At 38.5% G+C, this 12,287-nt stretch overlaps 1 protein-coding gene across 3 annotated transcripts in view; it reads right to left on the reverse strand.

Annotated features, from left to right (window-relative positions):
* LOC5576056 (facilitated trehalose transporter Tret1) overlaps positions 1-12,287 on the reverse strand; it is a 55,600-nt gene that overhangs the window by 20,252 nt on the left and 23,061 nt on the right. Inside the window, exon 1 of one of the 3 annotated variants that reach the window (XM_021845960.1) lies at positions 7,541-7,745. The exons of 1 other annotated variant lie outside the window; for it this stretch is intronic. In XM_021845960.1, the coding sequence (XP_021701652.1) occupies positions 7,541-7,624 (84 nt within the window). In that variant the 5' untranslated portion in view covers positions 7,625-7,745. Of the gene's footprint in view, positions 1-7,133; positions 7,157-7,540; positions 7,746-12,287 lie in introns of those variants that run through there. One more of the 3 variants, XM_021845962.1, reaches the window with a different exon arrangement.

A 12,287-nucleotide genomic window follows, 5' to 3' on the forward strand; every position in this document is an offset into this window, starting at 1 on the left:
TTCTTACCGACGCGCTGTTTGTAGTATGTTCGAAAGGTGTAGTGACGTTAAAACATTTGTTCTGAATTAAGCTAGAAATCTTGAAAAGAAATCTTTTGCTCCTTCTTCCTCTATGGCTTAAATTGGCGGCACAAGTTAATAAAACTAACAGAATAGTATCCTCACACATGTACACACACACAAACCCGACAGCTCAATTTGTCCCAATTAGCCTCAATGGATATGGATGGGAATAGAGACGCATTTCAATCTTAGCGCCACCGTCCCGAATGCCGTATGGGCATGGGGGCCGGACTGGATCCAGTATAGACCGGATCAACACTAACAGTAATAATTTTCAATTTGGGATCTGGCTTGAAGGTTTGCTTACAATTGCTTGGTCAGTTGTCTGTCGGAATGTATGTTAAGGAATGTGATGTGAACGAAAATACTATAATCGTGTCGTAATCTGTGCAGCCATTGCACATGGAAGGTTTTGGAAGCAATTGGGTTTGGATTAGATTTCCATTGGAACTCTAATGGATTTTGAATGGATCTCGATATGATAACGATTGAACTTTTTTTTGGATTTCGATTGAAATGGGGATTCGTATTTCGATTAAGTTTTGATCAATTTCCAATTGGATTTTTATTGGATTTCGATTGGATTCTTTCTGCAAAATTGCGGTGAATGGAAAATGGGTAGTAGCGTCTTATAGGAGATCTGATTTTAGTTTTAATATTTCAGTTCAAAGTTGTTAGTTTTTATTTAACCAATAACAATAATATTTCTCTTCGTTTCTCAATTTTTATTTGTTTATTTACCAATTTTTGCAATTTTTGTTTTTAATTTTGAATTTATGAGTTTTTTTTTCTCACTTTCAAATGCCCAGTGTATATTTTTACTTTCTTATACTTATTCTTGTTTTCAGGTCTCCATTCCAAGTTAATACAAATGTTTTTCAGTCTAAATTGTCAACACTTGTCCCTTACAATCGACAGTGAATTGATCTCGCACAAAGACCATTCCTCACAGTCTTAATACACGGGGACAACTCATTGCCATTTGCAAAAACAGAAGCACTCGCGAGCAAGCACGCGAACGTGGTATTAGATCAAGGTTTGGCCTGAATATTGAAAGCTGCGCGATTAGGTCACAAGCAAATCATGTTGTATGTGCTAGTACTTGCTGTACCCGTAATGATACGCCAACGACGACACCGCAAAATCGCCGGCAACAAGTGGTCATCGTCAACTTCATTGCAACGGAGTTTTACTTCGTTGAGTTGGTTGGTTCCACTATCAGACTTATACAGTGACAGACGAAACTTTAAGACCACCTGACTCATATTTTGCTTAATGCTGAAATGCTATGTTTTAGCATATTGTCATTGTGATAACGCAATAGCAGAATATAACATCAGTAGAAATAATTATCAGGAACATTAAACATGGAAAGATTAAAAAAGAAATGACAAAACGTAAGAACATTACTGGATAAATAGCATTTTACCATAAACTATACGAATTACAAGGCCATCCATGATTTCTTGTAGAATACCATTTATATTCTAGCAGTATATTGTAATTTTAAAAATCAAAGTTTTGATAATGGCGTGTAAAATGCTGAATACGGATGAATTATGAAATTTTTATGTATTTCATTGAAACTATAGCAAATTTAAAAAGTTCTCGCTCACAAAACAGTTTTGTTTCACCAAACGATAAATGTGTGTTGTTTGTTTTAGAATCATATGCCACACCATTATCAAACTGATTGCCTGATAAATTACAGTACACAGCTAGTAGATGAAGGATATTCTACATGAAATCATGCATGGCATTGAATTCTTTGTCCGTTCAAAGTTTTGTCCATCACTGTATGTCAGGCGCAAGTCCGCTGTTGCCAGGGGAAGAAGATACGCTCTTAACCGGCTATTGGGTCGCGCATGTTTAATGACCGGCGCACCATGGCGCACATAGTAGCCGGCGTTTGAATAGTAATCATTGCGGTAGGACAGTTCGAACTGGATTGGACAGCTTTGGTCTAGGCTTGCTACGATAGGAGCACGCAGCTCAACGCAGCAAGCCGTTCGGAAACAGACCGGACAGATGACTTCGTCAGGCTGATAACGTACCAAACTTGGCGTCCAGTCAGTGACGCGTTCGTAAGTTGAACCGAAAAATTCATGATTGGACTCCGGTTTTCTACACTGATTGGATTTAGATGAGTTTGCGTCAATGCTTTGATTGGGTTTAAATTAATATGAAACAAATTGGGAAATCGTTCATAATAAAAAAAAACCTTCCTCGATTCTTGATCAGCATACGTTTGAATATTCTATGTAACTCACTGGCACTATACCAGGGAGGAAGCTTCAGAATCATTTTCAAAATTGTATTTTGAATTCTCTGCAGAGCTTTCTTCCTGGTATTACAACAGCTAGTCCATAATGGTACAGCATACAACATGGCTGGCCTGAAAATTTGTTTGAACATCAAAAGCTTGTTCTTAAGACAAAGTTTCATCTACTAATAAGAGGATAGAGACATTTTTCATATTTATTACATTTGGCTTAAATGCCCTCAATGTGACTTTTGAAAGTTGTATGAAATTTAACAGGGACATGACCAGAATCAAAATCAGCATGAGTAATCAGTTGGCTACAAAGATGACTAGAGTTGGTTAAGACCAAATAAATCGTAGATGGATTTCTAGAAGAGGAAAAACATGTAGGGCTATCAGGGTATTGAATTGAGAAATATCCTGAAGAACACTCATCAAATAAAATTCTTTGTGAATTATTGCATGACCGATGTTGTGCATTAAAGTCACCAAGGACAAAACATTTTGACTTATTGCGGGTCAATTTTCGCAAGTTAGTTTGGAGCAAATTAACTTGCTGTCCAGAGCATTAAAAGGCAAAAAAGGAGCTATGAAAGTATATTTACCAAGCTGTGTTTCAATAGAAACACTGAAAGTTTCAAAAACTTTAGTTTCAAATGACGAAAAAGGTTGATGTTTTTACGCCTATGAATGATGATTGCAACTCCCCCACATGCAGTTTGGATCTCTTTTGAGTTTGGATGAAGCTTTCAAATAAGTTTCAGTAATTCAGCTCGTCCTTTTTACTATTGAAAGAACGAGCATTTCAATTCAAAATATTTAAAAAATCCTTGGATCCATTTGTGAAACGTAATCCGATAACAATTTTTATTACTAATTTTGAACAGTAACTTGTTTCAAATGTTCAGTTAAAAAAAATTAGAGGGATACATTTTACTAGAAGTAGATGCCTTTTCTAATGATTTGTTGTTGGGATTATCCATTAATGAAGAGATGGAATAAGAGTTGCCTGCGGCGGCAGAGGTTTTTCCCATATGATTTGGAACAATTGAAACGGTTATTCGTATGGAGACAATTTGATGGGAAAAGCTTAAACTGCCTGCTACTTACAATATCGGCATATGAGTTCCCTTGCGTAAATCCATTCGAAATTAAAAGATTCGAACGGCTACCCGACGGAAGAAAATTAATTTGAGAATGAGCATGAAGGAAATTTACCTGATGGTTATGATACTTAAGCAAGCAATCAATAACTGTAAAATGAGAATTGATGGAGATTCTACCTGAGGAATTTTGGGGACGAAAAACGTTACCGTTCATCTGCCTAGTACGAGCCTCATCATCATCTTCTTCTTCTTCTTGGCATTACGTCTTCACTAGGACAGAGCCTGCTTATCAGCTTAGTGTTCTTATGAGCACTTCCACAGTTACAGTGGGATGCCGTTTTTGGCACCCCCGATTCTGGCAACAAAATGGATCCGGTTTTGGAAACATTTTTGAAAACCATTAAAATTTGTAAACTTTTGTAAATATCTGTGTGTATTTTGTATTTGTCATTTGAAAAGCAAGTCAGCTTCACGCTTCTCGCATTCCAGAGCTCAATTTACGTTGATATTCCCTCAAATTTCGCCAGCTGCTAGTATAACCGTACGCGCCTATTCACTTCTAAAAGGTCGTGTGTTTGCAACGTTTCATGAAGTAATTAATCTATGAGTATCTCAACTACAGTTCCAATATCTTTTCTCAGGCATTCACGCTGTATGACCAGCCCACTTGAGTATACCGGTAGGTGATACACATTCTTCTTCGAATTTGGAAATGTTCTTTTGAACAAAGCACAAACATCGACACAAGAGCATCAAAAAGTCTATGAGTTTCTATCATAAAGTTTGTCACGCTTTTATAGATTTTTTTTAGACAATACCTAGATAAATAAATGACTAACAAGCTGCTTTATAAGCTGTATCGCCACCATGACACATGCAAACACAGTCGAAATTATACTTTATTTTCAATAAGGTAATTAAATCGTGCGATGAATACGATAGAGACTCTGTATAATGTTAGACATTTGAAGTAACGATCCAATGTTGCTCAGGCTGGAGTATAATGCATGCCATATCAAGATTTTAATTAAGCTTGTGGACCACATGGATCAACATATTCCTAACGATATGCTGGTGATGGAGTTTTCTAGCTGTATTCTGGAGAATCCTTACAGGATTCTATGTTCTTTCTATGGAGGTTTCAGCGGAATCTTGAAAATACTGAGCGAAATCTGGGTATTCCTATCGGACATTAAAGGTATCATGCGGGATCCTTAGGAAATATAATTAGTTGCTTTAGACGCAGTGCACAACCTGTCGATTCCTTGTAAATTCCTAAGGTCTCATACGTCCTGTAAGTTTCTACCGGAATGGTGGGATTTTCTAGTTGTATTCTGAACATTTCTAGCAAAATCTTGTGGATTTTAATATGTTTCCAGCGGAATGTGGAGTTTGCTACAGATAGTCTGGGTAGTCCTTATGAACTTTTGAGAATTTCCAGCAATATAACAGCGAAATCCTAAAATTCTGAGCAAGGTGCTTAAAATTCTTAGCAAGCCCTAGGGTAGACGTCAATTCCCATATGATTTCAAGGCAAGATTTCTAGCGAGCTACTGCAGAGTGTTAGCGGATTTCTGTGGATTCTTAACGGACCCCTGAAGATTCTTATCGGGCTGTAAGGGTTTCATAGCGGGATCCTGCGAATATCTGTTATTATTTGTGTATTGTACGAAATTATGGGCCGCAGTTAGTTGAGGACCTTGGGGTGCTCAAGCAACTTGTGGGCCGCATGTTGAGCATCACTGTTCTATACCATTTGTCAATTATTTTTTAGGAAAATTTTCCATCCATATTTCTGTGAAAATCCAAATGAATGCTTAGTCAATATTCTATTTCGATAAATATTATAGTGCTTGTATACTCCAATTGATTTCAACTGTTTCAATGTGTCCTTTTAATTGTAATACATCATCTATCTATCTTCTATATAAATAAAAATGGAACGGTGTTTGTATGTCACGAAATGGCTTACGAACGGATCAACGGATTTGAATGATTCTTTCACAGCTTTGTTCGTCAGGGGTTCCGACGTGTTTGTATGTATAATAATCCCAGGATATTCACCGGGAAAGTTGAAAAAACGAGCGTGAACGAAACTGTCATTTTATATGGGACGATCGAAAGTGTTTTTCAACAGCCTACTTGATGGCAAGACGAAGTTTGCCGGGACCACTAGTTTTATATAAAATTCCATACTATGCAAAGAACTTAATTTTGAAGAGCCCTCGCAATTTGATTGATGATGATGATTTGATTGATTGCCCCCGCAATTTGCCCATACAAACTTTTTGAGATCGTCCTACACAGGACAGACGTCCCTAGCGAGAGAAGAACCTCCACAAATCATGTATTCAGCATCCATGCGGGAATGTTTAGTACCATGACACTGCTTTCGGCACCAACGGTACTGAGTGGGGTTCTGCAAATTTCCTCCAGGTTTCTGGAAATGTTTCCATGTCACACGGACATCGAACATAAGTTTTGCTTTTTCTAAAGCTATAATATTATTTAGATCATTTTTGTTACAGTGAACTAAATAATATTCTTGAGATAGTTCTTTCCGAAGAATGCCAGATTGTGTTCTCTTTTTCATAATAATTACTTGAACTGGAGAAATTCCAAATAAATCATTTATTCCATTTTTGATCTCTTCAGGTGACCTATAGTCACTTGAGAGACCTTTCAAGACGACCAACGTTCAGTAAGTAAGAAAAAAAATGTACTTCTTCTGTTCAATATGTTAGAGAAGAAGTTCGCGATCTTTAAGAGTTACCGGCAAAACACGACAGTCTCCTTTCTTTGCGATTTGGATGGAAACCTCGATTCCCCTAATGGAGTTTAAGATCTCCTGCTTATATCCCCCAAATTTGGAACAACTGACCACGATTGGCGGCACTTTTTGCTTTCTCACTTGAATCAAAGAGCCTGAACTAGAAGCTGCTTCCATTTGAATTTGTCTAGAGCATCGAGCTGATTGTTCATTTCGATGAAATTATCAACATTAACCATTTCACCCTTGCAAGGGCTTTGGAATAACGCGCGCATTCCGGAGAAACGCGCTTGCTTCCATTTTTGCCACGTTTAGTGACAGTTTTAAATCTAGTTTATTTTTTGGGGATATTGTGAATTCGGAGATTCACCCTTCTATTTGTTCGTGCTTGCAACCATGTTGAGTGAATAAATGAAAGAAGATACCTTTAAAAGGTTTTTTTTTCCAAAACGGTAACGAAAAGTACTGTTTTAGTAGCACTGAGAAGTACTGTTTTATTGCTTTAGATAGAACGAAGGTTCGCACTGTTAGCGATTAAAGTAATTCTAGTAATTTTGTGAGATTAAAACATCTACCGCACGGGTTTAAAAGCTTCCGTTCAAGCCCACATTATTGCCTTGATAAGGTGTTTTTCGATTCGCAAATTTCATTCAAGGGCATGCTAATTAAGATTACACTGTGCAGAAAATAGAAAAACGCTACTGATAATTAGAACACACTGCAGCAAACACTTTAAATTTAACCGTTAGCCTTCTGCCCATTTCCGAATTGTTTCCCTGCACCTTCTACGAATGCGAAGTTGCTTCTGACCGGCGGATGATTTATTGTTTCAATTACGCTCAGTGATATAACATTTTCGCGAAAAAGAACTCTACATCATCCGAACCAGACGCACGCGATAGATTTACAACCTACATATGTCAATATTTACTTTGAACAGCCACCTTCATGATGATACTCTCTCGACGGCCGGTATGCACCAACGGGAGAATGTCTTCAATCCATTCAAGCGAACGCCATATAACTACGCACTTCGTCTCCACCTTACAATTTAACACCACCCTCACCTAAGCACGCTGTATTACGCCGTGTTTACACCGCAAACAGTGACTGCCCGCAAATACTATCAACTGGCCGAAGTAGCCACTCCAGTTAGTACCGCACATCTTATCACGCCCGGGCCAGTGCGTTTCAAAGCACACACAGAATATAGACGGCGATAACCCCTGACGCCATGACGTGACACATTCCAGGTTCAAATCCCGATGAAGGACGTTCATTAAACCCCCTCTAATCCCTTCATTGATAGCCCTATGACTGATGATAGACGATACTCACTCGCTTTGATAGGAAATTATCACTTTCACCGTCGCGTGGAGACAAATCACAGTCACTTCGTTGAGAATTCCAATCAACTAACATGCACGAGTCCGAAACATCGCTTTCATCAACATAATAACTACAATTCAATGAGCGCACTGGGCAGTGTTCGGAAGCCAATTGGCGAACGATTCTCGTCAACCAGCTGTTTACGACTAAACCAGTCATTCATTCGCGCGGGGTTACGCGTTAGCCGACGACGACATCGATTTCATTCTTCGGTTCGAACCAACACTGCCATATGACGACGAAAAAGGACGTTGCCGTTGATCCATCTTCTTCCGAGCAGCGTGCTATTGCCCGCGGGAATTGTAGTAAAGTGTTCCTTCGAATAGAACGGGGTTCAGATTACATGCACGGAGAGCAACATATTTTATTAGTAATAATTCTTCCGGTTAGATCAACTATATGTATAAATTGTTTTGGAGATGACTCTAACTACACCTAGTTGATTTTACTGTATATTCCTAAAAAAAAACAATATGCTTTATTAGTCGAGCCTAGTACACGACACTGAAGACGGCCTTACAGTTGAGGTCGAAATACGCGTATCTGTCAAAGGATACAAACTCTAGTGGAATTAAATGGTATAGTACTAAATTCGGTTTTTTCATCTACTTAAGTATACCAAATTCATCCTACGGAGCAGTAACATAGATTCATTCATAATAACACTCTGAAGCTCAATGAGGCTGCATTATTTTTCTATTCTTAAACCCCTAAAAAGCCTAATAAATACAAAATAGCCTGAACACAGAATAAAACCGTTTCCACACAAAAAGCTTAAGTTTGAAGGATTGGATCTTGGCGTCTAGTGCTCCGAAATGACTTGAAATTTGTTCAGCATGAAATTCACAGCTTTTCATAATCAAACTAGACAAAACATATATCTTCAATCTTGACAAAAATTGAAAAATTTTGAATTCGTAACAGTTTTATAATGAACATTTTTAGAGCAACACATAGTTTACGTTAACTTAAAAGTTTGTATTTGATGATTTTTTGTATTTCATGATTTTTTTTCTTAGTGACATTCAGTTTAATTACAAGCTGCAGTGAAAATTTCAATTCATTCAAATCACTATGGGCAATGTGTACTTTGTTCTGTCCAGTATTGTAAAGCTAATAAAAAATAAATTATCTTGCTTTTTCTGCAACACAAACTGAAAGCTTTGCATGAGCAACTGTCATACATTCAAATACAAAAGCTGTTGGGACTCCGATTTTTCCTATTTGAATAATGGATACAAGATCGTCCCAATCCATAAGATCAACTAACAACCAAAAGGTTAATGGACGTATTGAAAATTTTGAGCTGTTGACACTGTTGGTCATAGAATCTTTACCAAAATATAAAATCATAATATAAAATTATAAAATCACAACCAAATCCTGTTTTTTTTATATTTGATGATTTCTGATGATTGAATTATGAATTCTTGAGCTTTAAATTCGACTCAAATTCAATAAAATTAGTGTTATTTACAATCTTGGCCACCTATAGCTCAAACTGTGAAGTGGTGGAACATTGCTAAGAACGGCATTGGCTCCAGTAATTCAAAATTTAATTGAGCCACATGATTTGATCTTTAGGGGCCACTAGGCTAACTAGTGGTTTGAGTCCGCGGCTATAAAGCAAAGCCATGCTGAAGGTGTCTGGGTTCGATTCCCGGTCGGTCCAGGATCTCTTCGTAATGGAAATTTGCTTGACTTCCCAGGGCATAGAGTATGATCGTATCTGCCACACGACATACATAAGCATAAGCATAAGCATAAGCATATATGACCGTACAATTCGTAGTTGCTACTCCGTGATTGACCAGAACAATCGAAGTTGCACAGGGAATTAATGAATGGAGCTTGGGATTAGCTTACCATTCTTCAATGTGCACAGATCGAGAGCTCAAATTTAAAAGTCAATAACGGCGCCGGCCACGTCCTTACGGTCATCGGGGAAGGGAAGGAATGTTAGTGTGACTACCGTTGTTACTAGAGACCGAGATCACCTCTGCATCTCCACGGTTGTCATGGAGAGGATATTGGGTTAGTGGGATAAGGTAAAGATCTGGGAGTCACCAATGTTTGGTGATGCGATCCATGATATAATCACGCCTAACCTGATTCGCGAAATAATTCGATAATCGCATTAAACGCCGAACAAGTGTTCGTCACTCGCCCACGCAAGAGCAAGCGACGCGATCAATAGATCAAACACTACTATCGATCCGCGGCGCTTTTTCATTTTTCTGAGCGAACGACGCGCGACAAGTTTGATCCTGCCCCATCGCCCGCCCCCGCAGGAGCAAGCGTCAAGGTCGAAGGATCAAACACTACTAACGAACCGATCACTTTTCCACCGCTTCACTACCGACGCGCGACATGTTTGATCCTGCCCTCATCACCCGCCCCAGCAGGAGCAAGTGTCAAGGTCGAAGGATCAAACACTACTAACGAACCGATCACTTTTTCACCGCTTCACTACCGACGCGCGACATGTTTGATCCTGCCCTCATCACCCGCCCCAGCAGGAGCAAGCGTCAAGGTCGAAGGATGAAACACTACTAACGAACCGATCACTTTTTCACCGCTTCACTACCGACGCGCGACATGTTTGATCCTGCCCTCATCATCCGCCCCCGCAGGAGCAAGTGTCAAGGTCGAAGGATCAAACACTACTCGATCGTATCTGCCACACGACATACACATGCGAAAATGGCAACATTGACAAAGAAAGCTCTCAGTTAATAACTGTGGAAGTGCACATAAGAACACTAAGCTGAGAAGCAGGCTCAGTCTCAGTGAGGACGTAAAATGTCAAGAAAAAGAAGAACACGAAAATGTTAATTTTGTTAAATTCCACCAATGTAATGCATGGAACCAACTCATAACACTTTTCGGACAACTACTGTACAAGCATGGACGTTACACTTTCGCTTTCATCATCGTAACTTTGCGGGGTGCGCAATCTGCGAAAAGCGAAAGGAAGCCGAAGCAAGAAGCATCTAGAAGTCCGTTACAGTGCCACTCGCACTGATTGCAACTGTAACACTTAGGCATCGTGGTGGATTTTCATGTGAAGTATCTACCAATTAACAGACCTTGGACTACATGGCATCCTTGATTGGATGCAGTGTTAATGGATGGTTAGTCGAATTTAATTTTGTATTTCGTCTCATTTTTCAATGGTTCATACGATTATACGCGATGAAAAATGAATTTAGGTGCCTGACTGAATTTTCAAGACATGGTTTCGACCGAACGATTATAACAAAACATTTTTTGCATAATTATCTTTCATGATCAGAAATTAATTCTAGCAATAATTGATATCTCACAATTACTAACTGCTGTACCATCCAATTTGACATTTCACAAATTTTTCGATGTTGGAATTCTCAGCGTTTTATCTATAGCATCGGTGCGAGTCACTTCCAGAACTACAGCATACATTAGAACTCTGCTATCATGGTTAGCACTGTATCGATGCGTCATTACGGAATGCATTGCGCATGCCTACGACATAGATTAAATGATACGTACTACTGGGAATCAATGGTTGATTTGAATGGGTGTTGATATGTGGCGGAGGTTGCTCACGACAAAAATTGGACAGCAACCATAATTCTAAAAATGTGGTCGATTAATTGTACGTATCGAATCGACCCAGTGAACACACGATCGTATATAATAGGATATAATAGTACAAATGTGAAGGCGATATACGTACATATTGCATGCAGCTTAATGGCGCATGTACGTATATGGCCTCCACTTTTGTACTCATATGCGCTGTCGTATACGAGTTTGTGTTTACTGGGGAAAAACCTTCAATTAAAATTGAATATTATATCAACACCTTCTAAATTATTATATGCTTACTCTATTTAAAAAAAAATCTGGTTTTCAACAGTGCCTTTAAACATTTTTTTAACGTTTACCGAAAAACAATTTGATATTATTTTAATACCACCAAGCTCTTCTTCTCTGTTTAAAACAGCAATGTTACGCACTGTTTGCAATGTTTCTATTTATGTTCAAATTGTGCTTCACGGTCATCCACTTTTTATCTTGAACACACTTCTAGCTTGATACAGCTACTGTTCCCGGTATCGTTTTGTTTTGATAGGATTGAGTATACCATCACGAACGATAAATAGGACGTTTGTTTAGGTTCGATTTTTATCAAACGAACTGGGAGATGTGTTCGCGCCCGTCAACTCACGGAATTTGATTAGGATTAGGTCCATCACGATCTATTGGCTTAGTATACAGCAAACATTGCGTGGTTGCTAATGTACTTTCGCCGAAGAAGCAGCTCTTCAATGTCCATAGTCCTTTTGACCTTTTTTTTCCCAAAACAAAGTTAAAGTGAAGGTTGCCAAGTGTTTATATTGGCTGGAAACTTTTTCTATTTCTCTGGGCATTTCATATCATCATGCCTCTCATCAGATACACAAATGCAATAGCGATGTGGTATTCGTAAAGAAGTGCTCTTATAAAAATTTACCTGAGATAAGCGCTACCCCATTGGATATATCTTCTCTCTGGAAGGACGACCCAACTGGAACAAAGACTGTTTCTCCGCTTATGACTCTCATCAGCACTTCTACAGTTATTAAGCTCTAAGACAATATTAAACGAAAATAATAATAATAATAAAAACAAATCTAGTACACGACACTGAAGATGAGGTTAGAATACGCGT

This window comes from Aedes aegypti, chromosome 2 (genome assembly GCF_002204515.2).
Source record: "Aedes aegypti strain LVP_AGWG chromosome 2, AaegL5.0 Primary Assembly, whole genome shotgun sequence".
NCBI classification, from domain to species: Eukaryota; Metazoa; Arthropoda; class Insecta; order Diptera; family Culicidae; genus Aedes; species Aedes aegypti.